This window comes from Anomaloglossus baeobatrachus, chromosome 1 (assembly GCF_048569485.1).
Source record: "Anomaloglossus baeobatrachus isolate aAnoBae1 chromosome 1, aAnoBae1.hap1, whole genome shotgun sequence".
NCBI classification, from domain to species: Eukaryota; Metazoa; Chordata; class Amphibia; order Anura; family Aromobatidae; genus Anomaloglossus; species Anomaloglossus baeobatrachus.
In genome coordinates, this window is record NC_134353.1 from 85,084,824 (window position 1) to 85,112,502 (window position 27,679).

A 27,679-nucleotide genomic window follows, 5' to 3' on the forward strand; every position below is an offset into this window, starting at 1 on the left:
TCCTTGATCCACCGAGCCAAGGTTGACTTGGAAGCCTGCGACCCCTTACGCTGGCCAGCGTCAAGGACAAAGAGCGCATCCGAATGGCGCAGGGGCGCCGTGCGAGAAATGTAGAGCCGGAGTGCTCTCACGAGATCTAACAAGTGCAAATCCTTTTCACATTGGTGAACTGGATGAGGGCAAAAGGAAGGTAAGGAGATATCCTGATTGAGATGAAAAGGGGATACCACCTTAGGGAGAAATTCCGGGACCGGACGCAGAACCACCTTATCCTGGTGAAACACCAGGAAGGGGGCTTTGCATGACAGCGCTGCTAGCTCAGACACTCTCCGAAGTGATGTGACTGCCACTAGGAAGGCCACCTTCTGCGAAAGGCGTGAGAGAGACATCCCGCATCGGCTCGAAAGGTGGTTTCTGAAGAGCCGTTAGCACCCTGTTAAGATCCCAGGGTTCCAGCGGACGCTTGTAAGGTGGGACTATGTGGCAAACTCCCTGCAGGAACGTGCGGACCTGCGGAAGCCTGGCTAGACGCTTTTGAAAAAACACGGAAAGCGCCGATACTTGTCCCTTGAGAGAGCCAAGAGACAAACCCTTACCCATTCCGGATTAAAGGAAAGAAAGAAAAGTGGGTAAGGCAAACGGCCAGGGGGTAAAACCCCGATCAGAGCACCAGGATAAGAAGATCCTCCAAGCCCTGTGATAGATCTTGGCGGACGTTGGTTTCCTGGCTTGTCTCATAGTGGCAATGACATCTTGAGATAACCCTGAGGACGCTAGGAGCCAGGACTCAATGGCCACACAGTCAGGTTGAGGGCCGCAGAATTCAGATGGAAAAATGGCCCTTGAGACAGCAAGTCTGGTCGGTCTGGGAGTGCCCACGGTTGACCCACCGTGAGGTGCCACAGATCCGGGTACCACGACCTCCTCGGCCAGTCTGGAGCGACGAGGATGGCGTGGCGGCAGTCGGACCTGATCTTGCGCAATACTCTGGACAGCAGTGCCAGAGGAGGAAATACATAAGGCAGTCGAAACTGCGACCAATCCTGAACTAATGCGTCCGCCGCCAGAGCTCTGTGATCTTGAGACAGTGCCATGAATGCCGGGACTTTGTTGTTGTGCCGAGACGCCATGAGGTCGACGTCCGGCGTTTCCCAGCGGCAACAGATCTCTTGAAACACGTCCGGGTGAAGAGACCATTCCCCTGCGTCCATGCCCTGGCGACTGAGAAAGTCTGCTTCCCAGTTTTCTACGCCCGGGATGTGAACTGCGGAGATGGTGGAGGCTGTGGCTTCCGCCCACAGCAGAATCCGCCGAACTTCTTGGAAGGCTTGACGACTGCGTGTGCCGCCCTGGTGGTTGATGTACGCGACTGCCGTGGCGTTGTCCGACTGTATGCGGATCTGTCTGCCCTCCAACCACCGATTGAACGCCTTTAGGGCTAGATACACTTCCCTTATCTCCAGAACATTGATCTGAAGGGAGGACTCTGTCGGAGTCCAGGTTCCCTGAGCCCTGTGGTGGAGGAAGACCGCTCCCCACCCTGACAGACGCGCGTCCGTCGTGACCACAGCCCAGGATGGGGGCAGGAATGATTTTCCCTTCGACAAGGAAGTGGGAAGAAGCCACCACTGAAGAGAGGTTTTGGCTGCCAGTGAAAGAGACACGTTCCTGTCTAGGGACGTCGACCTCCTGTCCCATTTGCGGAGAATGTCCCATTGAAGTGGACGCAGATGAAACTGCGCAAAGGGAACTGCCTCCATTGCTGCCACCATCTTCCCTAGGAAGTGCATGAGGCGCCTCAAGGGGTGTTACTGGGTCCGAAGGAGAGAGTGCACCCCTGTCTGTAGCAAACGCTGTTTGTCCAGCGGAAGCTTCACTATCGCTGAGAGAGTATGAAACTCCATCCCGAGGTAAGTCAGTGATTGGGTCGGTGTCAATTTTGACTTTGGGAAATTGATGATCCACCCGAACCTCTGGAGAGTCTCCAGAGCAATGGTCAGGCTGTGTTGACATGCCACCCGGGAGGGTGCCTTGACTAGGAGATCGTCTAAGTAAGGGATCACCGAGTGGCCACCACCACCACGCCACCACGGATGCCACCACGGATGCCATGATCTTGGTGAAGACCCGTGGGGCTGTCGCCAGGCCGAAAGGCAGTGCCACAAACTGAAGGTGTTCGTCCCCGATGGCGAAACGCAGGAAGCGTTGATGCTCTGGTGCAATCGGCACATGGAGATAAGCATCCCTGATGTCGATTGAGGCTAGGAAGTCTCCTTGGGACATCGAGGCGATGACAGAACGGAGAGATTCCATCCGGAAACGTCTGGTTCTCACGTGTCTGTTGAGCAGTTTGAGGTCCAGAACGGGACGGAATGATCCGTCCTTTTTTGGCACCACGAACAAGTTGGAGTAAAAACCGCGACCACGTTCTTGAATGGGAACGGGAATCACAACTCCTTCTGCCTTCAGAGTGTTCACCGCCTGAAAAAGTGCATCGGCTCGCTCGGGGGGCGGAGATGTTCTGAAGAAACGAGTCGGAGGACGAGAGCTGAGCTCTATCCTGTAACCGTGCGACAGAATGTCTCTCACCCATCGGTCTTGGACATGTGGCCACCAGGCGTCGCAAAAGCGGGAGAGCCTGCCACCGACCGAGGATGCGGTTTGGGGAGGCCGAAAGTCATGAGGGGGCCGCCTTGGAGGCGGTTCCTCCGGCGGTCTTTGGAGGACGTGACTTAGACCGCCATGCAGAAGAGTTCCTCTGGCCCTTCTCTGACCTGTTGGACGTGGAGGATTGGGACCTGGCTGAGGGCCGAAAGGACCGAAACCTCGATTGAATTTTTCGTTGCTGAGGTTTGTTTGGTTTGTACTGGGGTAAGGACGAGTCCTTACCCTTGGATTGTTTAACAATTTCATCCAATTGCTCGCCAAACAAACGGTCGCCAGAAAATGGCAAACCGGTTAAGAACTTCTTGGAAGCAGAGTCTGCCTTCCATTCGCGTAGCCACATGGCCCTGCGGACTGCCACCGAATTGGCGGACGCTACCGCTGTACGGCTCGCTGAGTCCAGGACGGCGTTCATGGCGTAGGACGAAAAGGCCGATGCCTGAGAAGTCAAAGACACAACTTGCGGAGCAGAGGTACGTGTGACTGCATTAATCTCAGACAGACAAGCTGAGATAGCTTGGAGTGCCCACACGGCTGCAAAGGCCGGAGCAAAAGACGCGCCTATGGCTTCATAGATGGATTTCATCAGGAGCTCTATTTGCCTGTCAGTGGCATCCTTGAGCGATGAACCATCTGCCACTGATACTACGGATCTAGCCGCCAGTCTAGAGACTGGAGGATCCACCTTGGGACACTGAGCCCAACCCTTAACTACGTCAGGGGGGGAAGGGGTAACGTGTGTCATTAAGGCGCTTAGTAAAGCGCTTGTCCGGAAATGCTCTGTGCTTCTGGACAGCATCTCTGAAGTTAGAGTGATCGAAAAACGCACTCCGTGTACGTTTGGGAAACCTAAAGTGGTGTTTCTCCTGCTGTGAAGCCGACTCCTCTATAGGTGGAGTTGGGGGAGAAAGATCTAGCACCTGGTTGATGGACGCTATAAGGTCATTTACTATGGCGTCCCCTTCAGGTGTATCAAGATTGAGAGCAACGTCAGGATCAGAGCCCTGAGCTGCGACCTCCGCCTCATCCTCCAGAGAGTCCTCATGCTGCGACCCCGAACAGCGTGATGAAGCCGGGGAAGGTTCCCAGCGAGCCCGCTTAGCCGGTCTGGGACTGCGGTCCGTGTCGGAGTCCTCCCCGTGGGACCTAGGTGTCACCCCAGGAGCACTCTGCTGCACCGACCGAGAGGGGCCTGGGGGCGATGAACTCACAGTGCCCGGGGCCTGTGTGACCGATCTGGACTGCAAGGCTTCTAGTATCTTAGCAGACATCTGTCCATAGACTGAGCCATGGATTGTGAAAGCGACTCAGAGTTTCTCAGCCAAAACTGCAAACTCTGTCCCTGCCACCTGGACAGTGGAAGCCGGCGGTTCTACCTGAGCCGAGGGTCCCACCAGTGCCCGAGGCAACGGCTGAGTGAGTGCCACAGGGGCCGAGCATTGCACACAGTGAGGGTAGGTGGAACCTGCAGGTAACATAGCCGCACAAGAGGTACAGGTTGCAAAATAAGCCTGTGCCTTGGCACCCTTGCTCTTTGCGGACGACATGCTGTAGTCTCCTCTGAGAGTGATCACTGAGGGTATATAGCCAAAAGCAAAACAATGCGGCCGAACAGAGAAAATGTATACATATACATACACTATATATATATATATATATATATATATATATATATATATATATATATATATATACACATACATACATACACACACTTCAGCACCCAAGGGGGGCCAGCACCGGGTAACCAGTGTGGCTTACCGACCGCCCAAAGCGGTTGTGTGTCCACCAGATTCCCTGCCTGGGCCTCCCAGAGCTGTAGAGCTCGTTCTGAAATCCTCCACCGACAGAAGTGATTGTAAATATGGCTGCCAGAGTTCTCAGGGGAGGGAGCCGTGGGCGTGACTAATAAAGTGCGGGAATCTGGTGCCCCACAGTGCTCAGTGAGGGGGGAGGAGAACACCTAAGTATGCTCCAGCCCTCACTGCCGACGTCCAGTCGACCGTCCCGCCCTTACCCCTGACTGGCAGGCCCTGGGGCGGGAGTTATGGTACTAGGCCGCAGAAGCCGGGGACTAAATTTAATAACGCGGCCGGCAAACAGGCGCGGTCGGCGCGGTAGTCCCGGTCGTCACAAAAAAACAGCAGCCGCTGCAGCGTCTGTAACACAGGCGCTCCATGCACCGTCCCCAAGGGGACACAGAGTACCTTATAGATGCAGGGCCTGTCCCTGATGATACTCAGTCTCCTGTCCGTCAGATTCCCCCAGGGGCTGCGGAGGGAGCCCGGTCCCAGTGAATGGTGACCGGTTAGGATCCCACTTCTCCCAGAGCCTCTAAGGGATGGGGAAGGAAAAACGGCATGTGGCTCCAGCCTTTGTACCCGCAATGGGTACCTCAACCTTAACAGCACCGCCGACTTAGTGGGGTGAGAAGGGAGCATGCCGGGGGCCCTGTTAGGGCCCTCTTTTCTTCCATCCGATACAATCAGCAGCTGCTGCTGACTAAAATGGGAGCTTGAGTGAATGTGTGCCTCCTTCAACACAAAGCATAAAACTGAGGAGCCCGTGATGCACGGGAGGGTGTATAGGCAGAGGGGAGGGGTTACACTTTTTAAAGTGTAATACTTTGTGTGGCCTCCGGAGGCAGAAGCTATACACCCAATTGTCTGGGTCTCCCAATGGAGCGACAAAGAAAAAAGGTCTGTGATAGAAATGGGTTATTTTTATTTCCTAAAAGATAATCTCATGTATCATAGCTTACTATGTGCAATGGGGATGATTTTTGATGTGCAAGATTATGGCAATTGCCGCAGAGGTGGAAGGTAGAGCAGGAAAGGAATATTTGTATTGTGGTCATAATGGAACAGATCAGTCTATTATACACGTTCCTATAGTCAGAAAATAAAATGCAACTGGCATAATATACATGTAGAAAAAAAGTCACCAAAACCGAGCAGTGTGTGCCAAGTACTAGAATTCCACAGCTCCCCAGTATATTACATTGGTTGGGTTTCCCTGTCGGTCTGCAGGCTACACGCTGATTTACAGCTCTGACCACGTGACATGTGTACATCGGGTGCAGGAGTACCGAGCAGAGTCTACCCCCTTACACAGTGGGTACCGGAGGTGTTCCTCCAGCATGTTAACGGTCAATAGAGGGTAAGTCCAAGTCACCCCCAAGGTCGTTTTGGCAGCTGGGGCTTACTGACGTCCACCTCTACGTCCCCATAGTAAGGTCACTAAAAAGTCTAAAATAAGTATTGCAGGATCAAGTCACCTAAAAAGGTACTAAAAGAAATACAATTTAAAATATTTTTCAAAAATAGATTAAAAAAAAAAAAAAAAAAGTTGTGTCTCAGAATATTGTAGAAGACACTATACATTTGGATATTTGGTATTGCCGTTATACTGAGCCGGAGAGTAAAGTTCACATATTTTTACCCATACAAATCCCAGCTACAATGTGTGGGGGGGGGCACTTTTTTTCCCCCCCATCTGAAGTTTTTCAGTACATTATAAAAGGTAAATTAAATATAGACATTAAACCTAGCCCCCACACTGACGCCATGATACATGACTGTAGGGTGAGGGTGGTGAGAGCGCCCCTACCTTCCTTCATAAAGTCAGCAGTTTTTTGCTTGCTGTTGCTCTTTTCAGCAACACTGTATTTGGCAGCGTCGCCGTCGCCCTCCTTCTCCTTCGCGGACTTCTCTTCCTTCTGTCGGCTGCTGTCATCGCTCCTTTTTACGTGTTCATTCCTTTTTTCTGTCCTAATTTCTTTCTTCTCCTCCTTCCGGTCTGATTTCTCGTTGACCTCATTTTTCTTCTCCACTCTCTCCACAGACTTCGGTCTCTGTTCATCAATGTCATTTGGAGTGTCTTTGCTTAGCGTGTCGCTAATTGCTTCATTGATTGCATTTTTAATGTCCTCGGCTGGAAGTGAAATGTCATTTATATCTTCTGCCTTGATGAGTGGCTCCGCACTTTCACTTGAGACGTCAGGAGTGTGCTTGTCGTTCTCCAGCGGTTCTTCGGTGAGGACCTCATTGCTCTGCGGTGGAGGAGGTTTTCTGGACGCCTTGTCCGTATTTCTGTGATTGGAGTTTTCTGATAAAGCCCAGGCGGCCGTCGCTTCTTGATTCAAGGAACTTATGGTTTCCAAAATGGACATTGCGTCACTAGCAACACTGGTGCTGGGTCCAACCATGGAGGCAGAGCCTTAGAGAAGAGGAGAAAAATACAAATGACTCATACAAACAAAGAAAGGAAAAAAAAATAAAACAAATCAGGAAGAAAGAACGAAAACTAATCCTTCACTCAACACCATACAGTTTTCTGACACTTGGAAATATCAAACAAGTGGGGGGGGAAAGAATAAAAAAAAAAAAGGATAAAATAAAAAAAGGATTACATAACAAAAAGATAAAATAAAAAGGATACAATAAAAAGAGGATAAAAAAGGGATAAAATAAAAAAGGACTAAAATAAAAGAAGGGAATTTTGTTTACTTACCGTAAATTCCTTTTCTTCTAGCTCCAATTGGGAGACCCAGACAATTGGGGTGTATAGCTATTGCCTCTGGAGGCCACACAAAGTATTACACTTAAAAGTGTAAGGCCCCTCCCCTTCTGGCTATACACCCCCAGTGGGATCACTGGCTCACCAGTTTTAGTGCCAAAGCAAGAAGGAGGAAAGCCAATAACTGGTTTAAAGACCAATTCAATCCGAGGAAACATCGGAGAACTGAACCATACCACATGAACAACATGTGTACCCGAAAAAACAGAAAAACCCCGAGAAAACAGGGCGGGTGCTGGGTCTCCCAATTGGAGCTAGAAGAAAAGGAATTTACGGTAAGTAAACAAAATTCCCTTCTTCTTTGTCGCTCCATTGGGAGACCCAGACAATTGGGATGTCCAAAAGCAATCCCTGGGTGGGTAAAAGAATACCTCATGATAGGGCCGTCAAACGGCCCTCTCCTACAGGTGGCCAACCGCCGCCTGAATGACTTATCTACCTAGGCTGGCGTCTGCCGAAGCGTAGGTATGCATCTGATAATGCTTGGTAAAAGTAAGTAGACTCGACCAGGTGGGTGCCTGACACACCTGCTGAGCCGTAGCCTGGTGCCGTAATGCCCAGGATGCACCCACGGCTCTGGTAGAATGGGCCTTCGGCCTTGAGAGAACCAGAAGCCCATTAGAACTGTAGGTTTCAAGAATTGGTTCCTCGAGCCCCCGAGCAAGGGTGGATCTGGAAGCTTGCGACTGTTTACGCCGACCAGCGACAAGGACAAAGAGTGCATCCGGGTGGCGCAGGAGCGCCATGCGGGAAGTAGAACCTGAGTGCTCTCACCAGAACCAACAGATGCAAATCTTTCTGAAATTGATGGACTGGACGAGGACACAAAGAAGGTGAGGTGATATCCTGATTGATATGAAAATGGGATACCACCTTAGGGAGAAATTCCGGAACCGGACGCAGAACTACCCTGTCCTGGTGAAGGACCAGGAAGGGAGTTTGTATGAGAGCGTTGCTAGCTCGGAAACTCTCCTAAGAGACGAGACCGTTACTAGAAGGCCACTTCCCGTGAAAAACGGGAAGGGAGACATCCTTCAAAGGCTCGAAAGGCGGCATCTGGAGAGCAATTAGAACCTTGTTCAGATCTCAGGGCTCTAACGACCGCTTGTACGGAGTGCTGAGAAGACAAACTCCCCGTAGGAACGTGCGTACCTGAGGAAGTCGTCGTTTCTGAAAAAATACAGATAGCGCTGAGACTTGTCCCTAAAGGGAACTGAGCGACAACCCATTTTCCTACCTAGATTGCAGGAAGGAAGGAAACATAGACGATGCAACCGGCCAGGGAGAAACACCCTGCGCCGAGCACCGAGATAAGAACATCTTCCACGTCCTGTGGTCAATCTTGGCGGACGTTGGTATGCTAGCCTGTCTCATGGTGGCAACCACGTCCTGAGGTAATCCTGACGACACTAGGTTCCAGGACTCAATGCCACACCATCCGGTTGAGGGCCGTAGAATTCAAATGGAAGAATGGCCCTTGAGACAGCCAGTCTGATTGGTCTGGTAGTGCCCCCGGTTAGCCTACCGTGAGGCACCACAGAACCGAGTACCACAACATCCTCGGCCAATTTGTAGCGACGAGGATGGCGCGGCCGCAGTCGGTCTTGATCTAGCGCAGTACTCTGGGCAACAATGCCAGAGGTGGCACCTAAGGTAGCTGGAACTGCGACCAATGCTGAACTAAGGCGTTTGCCGCCAGAGCTCGATGATTGTGAAACCGTGCCATGAAGCTGGCACATTGTTGTTGTGCCGTGACGCCATTAGATCGACGTCCGGCCTCTGTCAGCGGCGCCAGATCTCCTGAAACCCGTCCGGGTGAGGAGACCATACTCTTTCGGCCACACCTCAGCGACTTAGGAAGTCAGCTTCCTAGTTTCCACACTTGGGATGTGAATTGTGGATATGGTGGATGCCGTGTCTTCCACCCACATCAGAACCTGCCGGACTTCCTGGAAGGCTTTCCTCAGCGCGTTCTTCCTTGGTGGTTGATGTATGCCACCGCTGTGGAGCTGTCCGACTGAAGTCGGATATGCTTGCTTTCCAGCCGCTGTTGGAAGGATTGTAGGGCAAGATACACTGCTCTGTGTTCAAGAACATTGATCTGAAGAGTGGACTCTTGCTGAGTCCACGTACCCTGAGCGCTGTAGTGGAGAAAAACTGCTCCCCACCCTGATAGACTCGCGTCTGTCGTAACTATCGCCCAGGACGGGGATAGGAAGGACCTTCTTTTTGACCAAGAGGTGAGAAGAAGCCACCACCGTAGAGATTCCTTGGCCGCCTGAGAAAGAACGACGACTCTGTTGAGGGACGTCGACTCCTCGTCCCATTGGCGGAGAATGTCCCATTGTAGTGGACGCAGTAAAACTGCGCGAAAGGAACTGCCTCCATTGCTACCATCTTACGTAGGAAGTGCATGAGGCGTCTCAATGTGTGCGACTGGTTCTTAAAGAAGAGCTTGCAGCCCGTAGTGAATGCTGTTTGTCTAGCGGCAGCTTCACTATCGCTGAGAGAGTAAGAAACTCTATGCCTAGATATGTTATCGATAGGGTCGGGGTCGGATCTAACTTTAAAAAGTTGATGATCCACCCAAAACTCTAGAGAGTCTCCAGCGCAACGTTCGGGCAGTGTTGGCATGTTTCCTAAGAGAGTGCCTTGACAAGTAGATCGTCTAAATACGGGACCACAGAGTGACCCTGAGAGTGCAGGACTGTGACTACTGCTGCCCTGACCTTGGCGAAGACCAGTTGGACTGTCGCTAGCCGGAAGGTAGAGCTACGAACAGAGGGTGTTCGTCTCCTATAACGAAGCGTAGAAACGCTAGTGCTCTGGATCAATCGGCACGTGTGGATAAGCATCCTTGATGCCTAATGATGCTAGGAAATATCCTTGGGACCTTGAGGCGATGACATGGCGGAGGGATTCCATCCGGAACCGCCTGGTGTCCACGAGCTTGCTGAGCATTTTTAGATCCAGAACGGGACGGAACGGCCCGTTGTTATAGGTACCGCAAAGAATTTGGGGTAAAAACCGTGACCTTGTTCCTGAAGAGGAACGGGGGTCATCACTCTTTCTGCCTATAGAGTGCACCCTGTTTGCAGAAGAGCAGCGGCCCGGCCGGGAGGTGGAGAAATTCTGAAGAATCGAGTTGGAGGACGAGAAGTGAGCTCTATCCTGTACCCGTGAGACAGAATGTCTCACACTCAATGGTCATTGACCTATGGCAGCTAAATATCGCCAAGGCGGGAGAGCCTGCTACCGACCGAGGCCGCAAGTCATGAGGAAGCCGCCTTGGAAGCGGGTTTTCAGACTGTCGCTTTTTTGGGCGAGACTGAGCCCGCTAAGAATCTTAGCTCCTCTGATCCTTTTGAGTCCACATTGGACGAGGAAAAATGGGACCTGCCCGAGCCTCGAACAGGCCGAAAACCCCGACTGCCTCTTGCTCTGTTGGGGTTTGTTGTGTCCGGGCTGAGGAAAGGATGAATCCTTACCCCTGGACTGTTTGATGGTTACATCCAACGCTCACCCAAACAGTCGGTCAGCAGAAAAAGGCAACTGGTTAGGCAACCTTTTTTGGAAGCAGAATCTGCCTTCCATTCACTTAACGAGCAGACCAGGCTCTGCTTAAAAACACGGAGTAGCGGAGGCTACCGCCGCACGGTTCGCAGAGTCCAGGACAACCTGAATCGCGTAAGAAACAAATGCAGACATTTGAGAGGTTAAGGATGCCACCTGCGGCACAGATGTACGTGTAACCGTGTCAATCTGTGTAAGACAAGCTGAAATAGCTTGGAGTGCCCCAAGGGAGAGAATGCCGGAGCCAACGGTGCGCCGACAGCCTCATAGATGGCTTTCGACCAGAGATCCATCTGTCTGTCAGTGGCATCTTTGAGTTTGCAGTTCCATCTCCCACTGCAACTATGGATCTAGCTACAAGCCTGGAGATTGGAGGATGCCGCTCGGGACATTGGGTCCAGTCCTTGACCAAGTCAGGGGACAGGGATAACGTGTATCCTAAGCCGTTTGGAGAAGCGCATATCTGGATAAGCGTGGTGTTCCTGGACTGCCTCTCTGAAGGCAGAGTGGTCCAGAAAAATACGTGAAGCTGACTCCTCCACTGGAGGAGCTGTGAGAAATAACCCACATTCTATAGATGGACGCTATAAGATTATTTACTATGGCGTCACAATCAGGAGTATCCAGATTGAGAGCGGTCTCAGGATCAGAATCCTGAGCCGCTACTTCCGCCTCATTACACAGCGAGTCCTTCTGTTAGGACCCTGATGAAACCGAGGCCGCTCATAGCGAGCCCACTTAGGCTGTCTGGGACTGACGTCCGTGCAGAGCCGTGACTCTGGGATGCGTGTGACATACCCGGAGCTGTTAGTTATTCACACTGAGGGGGGCCATGGATCAATGATTCAACAGTGCCCATATTGTGAGAGACATGTCCGGACTGCTAGGCTTCTAGTATCATAGCCATAGTCTCAGAAAAACTGTCAGTAAATACTGCAGACACCGTCCTCATCCCCTGGCCATTAGTGCATACAATGGGAGTCTATGTACCTGCCGGCCGTATAGCCGTACATGCTGTACCAGCTGTATAGAAAAACATGTGGTTCTGCACCTTTGTTTTACACAGAGAATATGCTGATAACTCCTCCGCATAATCCAGGAGGGTATATACAACGTGCGACCAAACAGTGCAATGTATATAGTACAAGCATATCTATAAGTGCACTTCTGCACTAGTGGGGTTAGCACCACAGGTGCTGCTTAACGCCTGTTACAGCGATTGTGTGACCATCAGAATGCCAGGGTCTTCCACACTTGTCTCTGTATCGTACAGAAACTGACACTAATGGCTGCCGGTGTCCTTGTAGAGAAGGAAGCCGTGGGCGTGCCTGAGAAAGTGCGGGAATCCGGATTCACAGTGCACACAGTGAGAGGGGTGGAGTATGCAAAACATACTCCAGCTCTCAGCTCTGCTCTATGCAGCGTCACGCCCCTACCCTGACTGTCAGGGCTGTGGGCGGTAACGAAGGGAGACTAGGCCCAGAAGCCGGGGACTCGAGTTAACAGCGCGGCCGCCGTAAAAGCGCGGGCCGCGCTGAAGTCCCCGGCGCACCACAAGTGCCAGCCGCGCCGCAGTTCCAGCGGCCGGCGCGACCGATTCATAGAAGTGGCCAGCGTCCCGCCCCTCTCCTGACTGGCAGGTCTGGGGGCGGGAACGAACGGAAGCAGGCCGCAAAAGCCGGGGACTCTAGTTATCAGCGCGGCCGCCGTAAAAGCGCGGGCCGCGCTGAAGTCCCCGGCGCACCACAAGTGCCAGCCGCGCCGCTGCCAGCGGCCGGCGCGACCGATTCCTGGAAGTGGCCAGCGTCCCGCCCCTCTCCTGACTGGCAGGTCTGGGGGCGGGAACGAACGGAAGCAGGCCGCAAAAGCCGGGGACTCTAGTTATCAGCGCGGCCGCCGTAAAAGCGCAGGCCGCGCTGAAGTCCCCGGCGCACTACAAGTGCCAGCCGCGCCGCAGTCCCAGCGGCCGGCGCGACCAATTCCCATAAGTGAGCCTGCTTCAGCAAAGCTGAATGAGGCCATGGCACAGGCGCCGCAGCGCTGATGTCCCCCGGCGCACTACAACACCCAGCATGCTGCGGTGTGAGCGCCAAATGCACGGGGACACAGAGTACCTTGAGGAAGCAGGGCCATGTCCCTGATGTACTCCGCTCCATCCAGCATCTTCTCCAGGGGCTGTAGATGGAGCACGGTCTCAGTGCCTGGAGACCGGTAAATCCCACTTCACCCAGAGCCCTGTAAAAAGGGATGGGGAAGGAATCAGCATGTGGGCTCCTGCCGCCGTACCCGCAATGGGTACCTCAACCTTACAAACACCTCCGACATACAGTGGGGTGAGAAGGGAGCATGCTGGGGACACTATATGTGTCCTCTTTTCTTCCATCCGACATAGTCAGCAGCTGCTGCTGACTAAAAAGTGGAGCTATGCGTGGATGTGTTGCCTCCTTCGCACAAAGCACAAAACTGGTGAGCCAGTGATCCCACTGGGGGTGTATAGCCAGAAGGGGAGGGGCCTTACACTTTTAAGTGTAATACTTTGTGTGGCCTCCAGAGGCAATAGCTATACACCCCAATTGTCTGGGTCTCCCAATGGAGCGACAAAGAAAAAGGGATGAAACACAGGCACCCGACTGCCGCCCGCACGCAGCCACAGGTACCCGGCAGCCACCTGCACGCAAGCACAGGTACCCGGCAGCCACCTGCACGCAAGCACAGGTACCCGGCCGCTTGCACGCAGGGTGTGCGGGCCACTTGATGGCTGCCATTGTGCGTGCGGCTGTGCAGCAGGTTACCCAGTTTGTCCGCGGTCCGAGTTACAAATGATGGCGCTGGGAGCGGGCGCGTGCGCAGATGGAGCTCTTGCATGAGAGCTCCATCTGCGCACGCGCTGCTCCGGGAGTCAGCGCGTGTGCAGATGGAGCCCTTGGATGAGAGCTCCATCTGCGCATGCGCCGCTCCAGGCGCCATCATTTGAACCGGGACCGAGGACACTGGGACACTCACCGCACCAGCCTGCTGTACTACAACTCACCTGCCGCTCCTGCCACCATGGACCCCGCCGCTCCTGCCACCACGGACCCCGCCGCTCCTGCCACCACGGACCCCGCCGCCACAACCTCTGACTCCTGTGACCCCGCTTCACCACTGCTGCCCCCCTCCGGTAAGAGAACACCGGAGTATAAGACAGACCCAATTTTTATTTTTTTTTATGTCTTAATTTGGGGTGCGACTTATAATCCAGTGCGTCTTATAAAGCGAAAAATACGGTAATCACTCGAGAGTTGTCCTTTGACGATGATTAATAAGAGCATTTCTTGAAAACTTCTCACCCCTCACTCTTGCTTCCCCCATCTGCTCAGGAGTCACAAGCCTAGCCTGGGCCATGGTAACTTAGGATAAGCCCTTTTCATATGTTGTGTTCATGCCCCACTCCGGCTCCCCCACAAGCCCGCACTGTGAACACGAAGCGGCTACCACTGCATGTATAATAATAACGCATTACCTCCGCTATCACATTCAACCATGAACTTAAATCAGTGAGTATGGATTACCAGTGACAGCCAGGGACGACTCGCACTTTTCCTCCACTTGCTCGTGATTCGCATTTGTGTCTTCTGTGTTGTTTAGCGTGGCCAAAAAATCCTGGACGACTTTTTCCACTTGAGGTCTGAAAGTGTGATTTATCTTTGGGTCCACAACCTGGGATATAATGCGATCAATGCCAGACTCAAGCATCCCGGACCTAGGGAGAACAGAAAGCAACTCAGAGGAAAGCCATTTCATTAGTTATGACTATGTGGAGCAGTGCGCAGAGGCCCCCGTGCGCAGAGGCCCCCGTGCGCAGAGTGCCACAGGCTGCCTAGATATCAAACTACAGGAATTCTCCATTACGTTAACAGTGGTCAATAATGAAAATTACACTAAAAAGCTATGCAAGACAATTTGCATGTGGACACAGTCATGTAATGGGGGGTTTCTGGCCACACACAGTGATGACATTTACGTAGGCTGCATCATAAATGTCTTGTTGCAATAAAGGGCACTTTACACGCTGCGATATCGGTACCGATATCGCTAGCGAGCGTACCCGCCCCCATGTATTGTGCGTCACGGGCAAATTGCTACCCGTGGCGCACAACATCGCTAACACCCGTCACACGGACTTACCTTCCCTGCGACGTTCCTGTGGCCGGCGAACCGCCTTCTTTCTAAGGGGGCGGTTCATGCGGCGTCACACGGCAGCTGTCCAATAGCAGAGGAGGGGCGGAGATGAGCGGCCGGAACATGTCGCCCACCTCCTTCCTTCCTCATTTCCGGTGGACGCAGGTAAGGAGATGTTCGTCGCTCCTGCGGTGTCACACACAGCGATGTGCGCTACCGCAGGAATGACGAACAACATCGTACCTGCAGCAGCAACGGTATTTGGAAAAGGAGCGACGTATCAACGAGCAACGATTTTTCACGTTTTTGCGCTCGTTGATCGTCGCTCCTTGGTGTCACACGCTGCGATGTCGCTAACGCCGCCGGATGTGCGTCACTAACGACGTGACCCCGACAATATATCGTTATAGCGATGTTGCAGCGTGTAAAGCACCCTTAACACCCTGAAAACCATAACTCTTACAGGACCAGGTCTTGGAAGATTTGGCAATAAGTATCTGGTGACCCCCTTTTTACCAATTCAAAGCACCAGCTAAATATGCAATTTAAAGGGAACCAGTCAGTAATATTTTACTACAGAGCTTGCGGCTGTATGGGCCCAGTCACAACAATAGAAATTATACTGGTTTTGTAGTACCCTGATCTGCCAGAGGTGAGAAATCAAGCCTTTAAATTATATGCAAATTAGCCTGGAGGTGCATAGGGGGCGTGTTGCACCTTCGACTGCTCTCTAATGCTCTTCCAGGCTAATCTGCATGAGGCTTCAAGGCTGGACCCCTCAGCTCTGGCACATCGGATTACTACGAGGGAGGTATCACTTTTATTCTTGTATTAGTATACAGCCGTGCGTCTAGTTTAATTGCAAAACTGACAATTTAAAAATCCGGTAATTTTTTTTTTTATTTCACAGCTGGAGTGGTGCTTTAAGGCCTAGGACAAACTGTGAATAACACTGACAAGTGGAATGAGATATTAAAAGAAAAAGAAAAAAAAAAAAGTATTCTACTTGGACCAATGTTACTCTATCAGGCAGTTCCCATCTGCATTTTTTTTTCAGGCCTAATCGGACCGAGAGAACAATCACAGCATGCTGCGAGTGTCAGCGAGAGACATGTCACTCGCCACCATACAAGTCTATTGGTGCGAGAGAAACATCGAACTGCACTCAGATGTCATCTGAGTGCAGTGCGATATGCACATAGAAAATGGAGGAGCTGGGGAGATTAATTTCTCCCTCTCCACCGCTGCTGTGATCTGATCACAGGATCGGATCACAGTTGTCATGACACTCACCCATGCTCGCAGCAGAGCAGGAGACTAGGGTCATTAGCATATGACATCTGATACTCTTGCATCGAATGACATATGCTTGTGTGGCCTTAGCCTAAGGGTAAGGCCACAGGAGCATGCGGCATCTGTTGAGTGTGTATCGAATGCGATATGCTAATGATCCTCGGCTACTGCTGTGCTGCGAGCGTGGGCTGAGTGTCATGCAACTGTGATCTGAACTTGCGATCAGATCACAGCAGCGGAGGAGAGGGAGGGATTAATATCCATCTCCTCCATTGTCAGTCTGTGCGTATATCACACTGCACATGGATGTCATCTCAGTGCAGTGCAATGTTTCACTCGCACTCATAGACTAATAATGGTGCGAGTGAATACACACACTGACACTCGCAACATGCGATTGTTTTCCCTGTGCGATTCCACCTGAGAACAAAAGTTGCAGATGGTAACTGCCTGATAGTGTAACATTGGTCTGAGTGGAATGTGATTTTTTTTTTATCGCATAGCACTCGTCCAATTTTACTTGCCGTGTGTCGTAGGCCTAAATGTAAGTCCCTTTCCCCGTTATTATACTCATCTGTTACCAGCATCGCTCCTGACGACCTCCAGTGATTTGTGGCTTGCCGGCAGCTCCAGTGTTTCACTGAGCCGGAGGTCACAACTCAATACGAGTCTATGAGAGCCTCATTCTGGCTCTCAGACTTGTACTCAGGGCTTTTGATGCAACTTCTCACTTCCGGCCAGTCAGAAGTCACGGCACAAGATGACGATGGGGAAGTAGAAGACAAGGGACTTAGATATAAAGCATCACTACAGCGCTGACAAAAAAAAAAACCCAAAAAAAAACAACTGCTTGAGCAGTGCTTTAACTTTAATAGAAAAAGGGAGGCAGAAAGATGTTGACCAGCTGCGATCATCTTTGGGCCCAGTGTGAGAGGATCGCTTTGCAGGTTTCTTGCCCTGATGTACGATGTGAGGCCTCCGCGTCTTACTCACTTGAGCACCTGCTGCCGGATGTTGTTCCTCAGCTGGTTCTTGTTCAGATGAGGGCTCCACGTGTGGTTTGCCAAGTGGTTGGACACAAAATTGTCAACTCGCTGTCTCAGATTCTGGTATGCGGGCTGCAAGGGAAAAGCAATAACACTCAGCCTAAAGCCGCAGGACACACAAATAAATACACTCACATTACAAGGTGTGTCATATGATACAGTGCACAGAAAAATACAGCGCCCCACAAGCAGAGGTTTTTTCCTGTATTAAAGGGAATCGATCATCAGATTGTGCAACCTCATCTGAGATCAGCATGATCTAGGGGCAGAGAGCCTGATTCCAGCAATGTGTCACTTACTAAACGGCTCTCATTTTGACACACAGTTTTCTCTGCCGTCAATGTAGCAAAGCTCAGAATGTCGAGCTGTGTACAACCCTGCCCACACCACTGATTGGCAGCTTTCTGTGCACTCTGTACATTGACACAAAGCTGCCAATCAGTGGTGTGGGTGGGGATACATAGAGCAGGAGGACTAGGAGACATGACACAGTTAGACGTGCAGTGATAATCTCCTGCTGATAAACTGTATTGAAAAGAAAAAACAGCCCAGTAAATTTCATCCTGGAATCAGGCCCCACATCATGCTGATCTCAGCTTACATAGCAAAAATCTGCTGACAGATTCCCTTTAATTAATTTGGGAAAGAAAAAAAAAAAAAAAAAAATGGAGCACACAACGTACTACTATACAAGCCCCATTTACGTGTGTGCAACTCCTCGGTAACCACCAAGTAATAAACAGCACTTGACAATGCAAATTACTTCAGCATCTGATAAGTATGACACAGTTTGCCCTAAAAATAAATAAAATCATTATAATTATATAATATATATATAATATATATATATATATATATATATATATATATATATATATATATATATATATATATATATATATATATATATATATATATATATATATATATATATATATATATATATATATATATATATATATATATATATAGATACATATACACACACACACACAAAATGTACGTACATACATATATACATACAGTGCCTACAAGTAGTATTCAACCCCCTGCAGATTTAGCAGGTTTACACATTCGGAATTAACTTGGCATTGTGACATTTGGACTGTAGATCAGCCTGGAAGTGTGAAATGCACTGCAGCAAAAAAGAATTTTCTTTTTTTTTTTTTAAATTGTGAAAAGTTTATTCAGAGGGTCATTTATTATTCAACCCCTCAAACCACCAGAATTCTGTTTGGTTCCCCTAAAGTATTAGGGTACCTTCACACTTAGCGATGCAGCAGCGATCCAACCAGCCATCTGACCTGGTCAGGATCGCTGCTGCATCGCTACATGGTCGCTGGTGAGCTGTCAAACAGGCAGATCTCACCAGCGACCAGTGAACAGCCCCCAGCCAGCAGCGACGTGCAAGCGACGCTGCGCTTGCACGGAGCCGCCGTCTGGAAGCTGCGGAGACTGGTAACTAAGGTAAACATCGGGTATGGTTACCCGATGTTTACATTAGTTACCAGTGCACACCGCTTAGCTGTGTGAGCAGGGAGCAGGGAGCCGCGCACACTGAGCGCTGGCTCCTTGCTCTCCTAGCTACAGTACACATCGGGTTAATTAACCCGATGTGTACAGCAGCTACATGTGCAGAGAGCCGGAGCCGGCAGCACAGGCAGCGTGAGAGCTGCAGAGGCTGGTAACTAAGGTAAATATCGGGTAACCACCTTGGTTACCCGATGTTTATCTTGGATACAGCTTACCTCAGCTGTCAGACGCCGGCTCCTGCTCCCTGCTCGCTTCATTTGTCGCTCTCTTGCTGTCACACACAGCGATCTGTGTGTCACAGCAGGAGAGCGGCTTTGAAGAAAACGAACCAGGGCTGTGTGTAACGAGCAGCGATCTCGCAGCAGGGGCCAGATCGCTGCTCAGTGTCACACACAGCGAGATCGCTAATGAGGTCACTGCTGCGTCACAAAAACCGTGACTCAGCAGCGATCTCGGCAGCGAGCTCGCTGTGTGTGAAGCACCCCTTAAGAAGTATTTCAGGCACAAAGAACAATGAGCTTCACATGTTTGGATTAATTATCTCTTTTTCCAGCCTTTTCTGACTAATTAAGACCCTCCCCAAACTTGTGAACAGCACTCATACTTGGTCAACATGGGAAAGACAAAGGAGCATTCCAAGGCCATCAGAGACAAGATCGTGGAGGGTCACAAGGCTGGCAAGGGGTACAAAACCCTTTCCAAGGAGTTGGGCCTACCTGTCTCCACTGTTGGGAGCATCATCCGGAAGTGGAAGGCTTATGGCACTACTGTTAGCCTTCCATGGCCTGAACAGCCTTTGAAAGTTTCCACCCGTGCCAAGGCCAGGCTTGTCCGAAGAGTCAAGGCTAACCCAAGGACAACAAGGAAGGAGCTCCGGGAACATCTCATGGCAGTGGGGACATTGGTTTCAGTCAATACCGTACTCCACCGCAATGGTCTCCGTTCCAGACGAGCCCGTAAGGCACCTTTACTTTCAAAGCGTCATGTCAAGGCTCGTCTACAGTTTGCTCATGATCACTTGGAGGACTCTGAGACAGACTGGTTCAAGGTTCTCTGGTCTGATGAGACCAAGTTCGAGATCTTTGGTGTCAACCACACACGTGACGTTTGGAGACTGGATGGCACTGCATACGACCCCAAGAATACCATCCCTACAGTCAAGCATGGTGGTGGCAGCATCATGCTGTGGGGCTGTTTCTGAGCCAAGAGGCCTGGCCATCTGGTCCGCATCCATGGGAAGATGGATAGCACGGCCTACCTGGAGATTTTGGACAAGAACCTCCGCTCCTCCATCAAGGATCTTAAGATGGGTCGTCATTTCATCTTCCAACAAGACAACGACCCAAAGCACACAGCCAAGAAAACCAAGGCCTGGTTCAAGAGGGAAAAAATCAAGGTGTTGCAGTGGCCTAGTCAGTCTCCTGACCTTAACCCAATTGAAAACTTGTGGAAGGAGCTCAAGATTAAAGTCCACATGAGACACCCAAAGAACCTAGATAACTTGGAGAAGATCTGCATGGAGGAGTGGGCCAAGATAACTCCAGAGACCTGTGCCGGCCTGATCAGGTCTTATAAAAGACAATTATTAGCTGTAATTGCAAACAAGGGTTATTCCACAAAATATTAAACCTAGGGGTTGAATAATAATTGACCCAAACTTTTATGTTGAAAATTTATTAAAATTTAACTGAGCAACATAACTTGTTGGTTTGTAAGATTTATGCATCTGTTAATAAATCCTGCTCTTGTTTGAAGTTTGCAGGCTCTAACTTATTTGCATCTTATCAAACCTGCTAAATCTGCAGGGGGTTGAAGACTACTTGTAGGCACTGATATATATATATATATTATATATATATATTATATATATATATACACACACACACACACACACACACACACACAATGTATGTATGTGTACATACATTGTGTTGTGTACACTTGTGTAGGTTCTTATTTTAGGCGTGCTGCCCTGCCCATTCTGTGTATTCCATGTGTGTACATTGTCCCGTTTGCAGGTTAATCAGCCCCTGTCAGACTTTTGTCCCCAAGTATGGGGGAGGGGGGCCTGGGATCCACCTAAACTCTCTGCTTACCTGGGGGATTATTCATTCTGGCTGAGTAAGACAAGAGAAAAGTAGTAAGATTCATCCTCTGAGGGAGAAGCTGACAACCCAGAGAGACTGTGAGAAACCCCGATTTCCATGGAAAAGGACTGCTGGAGGATTGTGACTCATCTCCGGGACATTTATGCCATTACTGGACTATTTTACTCTCCATGTGGTGGATTATTTGAATTCGCAAACAAGAAAGCAAAAAAAAAAAAAAAAACAAAAAAAAAACCTCCTGAACTTAAGGTGTCCACAACCAGTAACCAGAAGAATAAGACTGATGAGAATGGTCGATCGCAACCAGAAGTGACGTCGCCTGCGCAACGCGTACATCCACGTGGAAGCACAGACCGCTGGACATTAGACTACACTCTCACCACGTACATAGCAGACAGCCATGTCTCCTTATCCCTCTCATCCATAATGTGCACTGCGCCCAGCCGAGTATGCAAGTAACCCCCACGGATAGAGAATAAGGAGGTGTCTGGATACTCCCAGAGAAGGAATCCAACAAGCTTTCTTTCAATATGATCTCCCTCTACAGTAGTACTGAGCTGTGCCGAGCTGTGTGGCTGAATCCAGAACTGAAAATCATTTGCTAGTAGCTACAGAACAATCACCCATATCTGCTGGTCTATCCCGGTGTTAAAGGGAACCAAACATCAGGATTTTCATGTATAAGGTGCAGCCAGTGCAGTACTTTCACTATCAGGCACATTGTGTACATACCATTAGTGGGCAGCTTGGATGTTTAGGCTGTGAAATCCAAGTTTATGAAGTTTGAAAATTCATCCACTTCTTGATTGACGTTTATCACCTCTCCAGATAATATCCGGGTGGGTTATGCACATGATTCCCCCACCCTCCCCATCGCCTGATCCTCCCTCTCTCTGGCTGCATAGCTGCATGCAAATTTCTCTCTTCACTTACATGGCGTCGGAGTTGGCGCCTGCGCATAGCACTCATCTTCGACGCCATGTTTTTGAAGCCCACATTACACAGTTTTGTGTCTGAGAGGGCAGCGCATGCGCCCTCGATTCTGCAGATCGCGTTTTGACAGCGGGAGCGCGCGCGGTCACAACAGGACTGGAGAACAGCTGATCTTACCGATTACCTGCAGCAGACGTCTGCTACGATATCGTCTGCTGCAGGTAATCGGGGAATGATCAGCTGTTCTCCAGTCCTGTTGTGACACCACGCGCGGTCGCAACGAGATCCGAAGAAGCGAGTGCGCATGTGCCGCCCTCTCAGACACAAAACTGGGTAATGAGGGCTTCAAAAACATGGCGTCGGAGATAAGCGCTATGCGCAGGCGCCAACTCCGACGCCGTGTAACTGAAGAGAAACATTTGCATACAGCCAGACAGAGGGAGGAACAGGCGGCGCAGGTGAAGGGGGGGCGGGAATTATGTGCATAACCCGCCCGGAAATTATCAGCAGAGGTGCACACGTCAATCTAAAAGTGCATGAATTTTCAAACTTCATAAACTTGGATTTCACAGCCTAAACATCCGAGCCCCCCACTAATGGTATGTACACACTGTGCCTGATAGTGCCAGTACTGCACTGGCTGCACCTTATATAGGAAAATCCTGATGTTTGGTTCCCTGTAAAGGGGTTATCAACTGGTAGGACATCACCTTCTCATTCCCCATGTTTGCTCCCATTAAAATAATAAAGCTTATACGCTTTCCACTGTGGTGTGGTAGTAGCGGTGTAAGAGCTCGTGTTCCTCTGAAGTTGTTAAGTGTCATGCCCAATCAGGGTTTGCCACCATGAGCCCAGGAACGCAAGTATCAACACCGCTGGCACCGTGCCGGCACATGGTGAGCATAAGATTTATTATTGTAATGGGAGAAGACATGGCGAATGAGAAGGGCTGTCCTAGTAGCAGACCTCATTAATGCTTCTCCTCCTCACCGTATAGTCACAAGTCCAGTCTACAGCCGTCTGTAACGGTCCAGTTAATAAATAAGAAACGCAGTGTAAAAAAAGACCCATGCAAACGGATGCCAAAGATTTTGTTTAGAAACTCATGGTTTTGACAGATTTTTTGAACAGGAAAGCCTATGTGAGGTCTATGGGTTCTTATTACCTCTAGAAACAGAACCGATGCAAACGTGACATTTTAGAAAAAAATAAACCTTCTCAAATGTCCGAAGCTTTCATTCCTGGTTCTATGTTCATCAAACTGATCATTAAAACAGGAATCAAAATGCATATGTGACCGGAGCCCAAGCCCAACACCTCACAGAGCTAGGCGTGCTTGGACCAAGATGGTTTGAACTGTATTTTCAGAGAGAGGAGTTCAGAAGGCAGTGAAGAGGTGGCTCATAAGTGGAGAAAGAAGCAGATTTATCATTTTTATATTCACCTTTACTATATATTTATGCAAAGTTTGTTATAAAGGACAAGAGACCAATTAAAGGGGTTGCCTTAGGTTTCAGTCTCAGGAGCGCATCACTACTGTTTCCTAAAGCGTTCCTGAAGGCTGATGGAGACGCCGGCCCAAACTGCCCGTTCTCCAGTGCTGCTAGCAGAGGACGTTTTGATTCACAGCATCAGAGGAACGAAGGGGCAAAACGCTGATGGAACCCAGCCAGCATCAGAGCAGCAACCTGTATAGCAAACAGACGCTCTCTTATGTCTGGGACACTGGACAATGCTGATGCACTGCAAAAGGTGGCTGGTAACCTAGGCAACAGGCTGCAGAAACAACAACATTAAAAATCCCTCCATTGTAGAGACAATTGGTAATAAAAGTTAGATGAAAAACCTGTGTTACAAGCACTTTACAATTCTAACAATTTACGAACACACAGCGCCTTGAAGATATGGGATTTAGCTCTGGATGTGACAGGGCCATTCACACACATGAATCTGCTGTGATCTAGCTAGCTCTGGCAGATGTTTAGGGGTGTTCTACTGCCGCAGTATCATGCCTTTTGCAGCCTCTAACAGGTTTCCGTTCAGGATTGCCCTGTATTTAGCTCCGTCCATCTTCCCATCAACTCTGACCACCTTCACTGCCCCTGAACAAAAGTCTCCACACAGCAGGATAATGCCTCCACCATGTTTGATTGTGGGGATGGTGTTTTCAGGGGGATATGCAATGTTAGTTTTCTGGTAGACAATAGTTTTACTTTTAGCCCCAAAAGTTCTACTTTGGTCTCTTCTGACCAGAGAATCGTCTTCCACATGCTCGATCTGTCCCTACATGGCTTTTTGCAAACTGCAACTAGAACTTCTTATGGCTTGTTTCTAGAAACAGCTTTTATCTTTCCACTACTCCATAAGGGCCAGATTTGTGAAGTATATGACTACTAGTTGTCCTGTGGACAGATTCTTCCCCCTGAGCTGTGATCTCTGCAGATCCTCCAGTGACTTCGGGCCTCCTGGCTGCTTCTCTAATCAGTGCTCTCCTTGCTGTCAGTATAGGTGGACGGCCAGGTCTTTGTAGGTTTGTAGTTGATCTATACTCCTCCATTTTTGGATGATGGATTAAATATTGCTGCGTGAGATGTTCAGAGCTGGGCTATTGATAACCCAGCCCTGCTTTACTCTTCTCCACAACTTTATGGTGTGCTCCTCGGTTTTCATGATGCCTTTCGATCCCTAATGCTGTCATACGAACCTCTGAGGCTTCACAGCTGTAGTTCTATTGAGAATCATTACACACAAGTGGGCTCAGCTACTAATTAGGAGACTTCTGAAGCAATTAATCACTCAAGATTTTATGTGAGGGTAAAGACTACAGGGAACTGAATCCTCAGTCACAGAGCACAAAGATGGGAGACCGCACGAGTCTGCAGTCACACAGCGCGACACAGAGGGGCTGCAGACGTGTGGATTTTCACCAGACAGCATACTTAACCTGTACGGTAAATGTCATAAAGAGAAAAGAAAAACTGATCGCCAATAATGAGTACAGTCCACAATAGACCACGGCAGCACACCGGCACCCGGCGGTCACGTCACCAGAGCGCTGATGGGCACATACAATGATGCACCCCCTGCCGGCAAGCAATAAATGCCGCTGTGAAAGACTGACAGTGCCATTTAACAGGTCAACAGCAGTGGACAGAGCAGCACTCATAGATCATCATGTCATTAAGGGGTTAATATAAACTAGACAGTGTCCTCCGCTCGGCAGTCTCCATTCCCCGCTGCCCCCCAGGCCTGTCTCCCCCGCTCGGCAGTCTCCATTCCCCGCTGCCCCCCAGGACTATGTCCTCCGCTCGGCAGTCTCCATTCCCCGCTGCCCCCCAGGACTATGTCCTCCGCTCGGCAGTCTCCATTCCCCGCTGCCCCCCAAGACTGTGTCCCCCGCTCGGTAGTCTCCATTCCCAGCTGCCCCCCAGGACTATGTCCTCCGCTCGGCAGTATCCATTCCCCGCTGCCCCCCAGGACTGTGTCCTCCGCTCGGTAGTCTCTATTCCCCGCTGCCCCCCAGGACTGTGTCCCACTCGGCAGTCTCCATTCCTTGCTGCCCCCCAGGACTGTGTCCTCCGCTCGGCAGTCTCCATTCCTTGCTGCCCCCCTGGACTGTGTCCTCCGCTCGGCAGTCTCCATTCCTTGCTGCCCCCCTGGACTGTGTCCTCCACTCGGCAGTCTCCATTCCTTGCTGCCCCCCTGGACTGTGTCCTCCGCTCGGCAGTCTCCATTCCTTGCTGCCCCCCTGGACTGTGTCCTCCACTCGGCAGTCTCCATTCCTTGCTGCCCCCCTGGACTGTGTCCTCCACTCGGCAGTCTCCATTCCTTGCTGCCCCCCTGGACTGTGTCCTCTGCTCAGCAGTCTCCATTCCTTTCTGCCCCCCTGGACTGTGTCCTCCGCTCGGCAGTCTCCATTCCCCGCTGCCCCCTAGGACTGTCTCCCCCCGCTCGGCAGTCTCCATTCCCCGCTGCCCCCTAGGACTGTCTCCCCCCGCTCGGCAGTCTCCATTCCCTGCTGCCCCCCAGGACTGTCTCCCCCACTCGGTAGTCTCTATTCCCCGCTGCCCCCCCAGGACTGTGTCCTCCGCTCGGCAGTCTCCATTCCCCGCTGCCCCCCAGGACTGTGTCCTCCGCTCGGCAGTCTCCATTCCCCGCTGCCCCCCAGGACTGTGTCCTCCGCTCGGCAGTCTTCATTCCCCGCTGCCCCCCCAGGACTGTGTCCTCCGCTCGGCAGTCTCCATTCCCCGCTGCCCCCCAGGACTGTCTCCCCCGCTCGGCAGTCTCCATTCCCTGCTGCCCCCCAGGACTGTCTCCCCCACTCGGTAGTCTCTATTCCCCGCTGCCCCCCAGGACTGTCTCCCCCACTCGGTAGTCTCTATTCCCCGCTGCCCCCCAGGACTGTCTCCCCCACTCGGTAGTCTCTATTCCCCGCTGCCCCCCAGGACTGTCTCCCCCACTCGGTAGTCTCTATTCCCCGCTGCCCCCCCAGGACTGTGTCCTCCGCTCGGCAGTCTCCATTCCCCGCTGCCCCCCCAGGACTGTGTCCTCCGCTCGGCAGTCTCCATTCCCTGCTGCCCCCCAGGACTGTCTCCCCCGCTCGGCAGTCTCCATTCCCTGCTGCCCCCCAGGACTGTCTCCCCCACTCGGCAGTCTCTATTCCCCGCTGCCCCCCAGGACTGTGTCCCCCGCACACACCGCAGCCCCTCACCTTCGTGTCCACATCTGCCAGGCAGTCTCTACGGAACTGGTCGAACAGCCCCTGGCTCTTCAGGTGGTTGACGATCAGCGACACGAGCTTGGGATCCCCGGGCGGCAGATTCGCCATAACGTCCCGTGCGCCCAACGGCAGCCTCACACCCAAAACAAACGCAACCGCCGACCCCTGACCCGGAAATGCCTGAGGATTCTGGGAAAAAAGAAAAGTACCCTTCTGAGAGAAAGAGAGCTCACTCCGGCGGACTGACGGTGAGCCGTGTTGGAAGACGAGCGACATCTAGCGGTGGAGCTGACTCACTGCAAGGACGTGTTCTGTAAAACAGCGACCTCTAGTGGTGAAAAAAAAAGTTATACGCATGCGTAGTACCCGTGTGAGTGGTTATAACTCAGGTGCGACCTAGTGGTAGCTAGCGGGTATAGCAGACCGTGAGAGCGCACAGGCACTGCAGGGCGCTGTTGATCCATAAATGTGCCACACTGCGACTATTCACAGCTCTACTGACTGGTGTTAACTATTAGCTGAAGCTGCAGTCTAAAGAAATACATTTGTAGTTTTCAATGTCACCATTCACATTAATAAAGAAAAGGTGTACTGAAAATCAGGAAAAAAAATCTAAATGTGGTGAAATAGTGAAAAAAAAAACCTGAGTTTAGCCATTGTCTTCTGTGTTGGGTTTTTTGGCGTTCATTGTGCGGTAAAGATGACCTTGTCTGTAAGTAACCCGCTCAGAAGGAGGAGGACGAACTCTAGCGCCACCCTGTGGATGTAAAGACAAGGTTGGAGATCATTGTCCGGGGTTCTGCACCCCAAGATCGACACCAGTCATATTCCACTAAACAAAAGAACAGGGTACAGCAACACCGGACTCCGCTCAACTTATGAAATTGTTATTAGCATGTACTATAGTCTATTAGAGGGACTAAGCATGAGCAAACCCAAACTGTTAAGTTTGGGGTAACATACCGGACACCAGATGTCATAGGTGTAGGGTCCCCCCCATTTGTTGTATGTGAAGCGCTGCGGAATATGTTAGCGCTATATAAAAATAAAGATTTATTTATTTATTTGTT

The 27,679-nt window shown here is 50.8% G+C and overlaps 1 protein-coding gene across 2 annotated transcripts in view; it reads right to left on the reverse strand.

Annotated features, from left to right (window-relative positions):
- BOD1L1 (biorientation of chromosomes in cell division 1 like 1) overlaps positions 1-26,797 on the reverse strand; it is a 151,034-nt gene extending 124,237 nt beyond the window's left edge. Inside the window, exons 1-4 of one of the 2 annotated variants that reach the window (XM_075346893.1) lie at positions 26,601-26,797; positions 17,263-17,387; positions 14,367-14,557; positions 6,274-6,882 (exon numbers count right to left, since the gene is read on the reverse strand). In XM_075346893.1, coding sequence (XP_075203008.1) covers positions 6,274-6,882; positions 14,367-14,557; positions 17,263-17,387; positions 26,601-26,717 — 1,042 coding nt within the window. In that variant the 5' untranslated portion in view covers positions 26,718-26,797. The remainder of the gene's footprint in view (positions 1-6,273; positions 6,883-14,366; positions 14,558-17,262; positions 17,388-26,600) is intronic. The other variant, XM_075346892.1, reaches the window with a different exon arrangement.
- Positions 26,798-27,679: the final 882 nt, after the last annotated feature.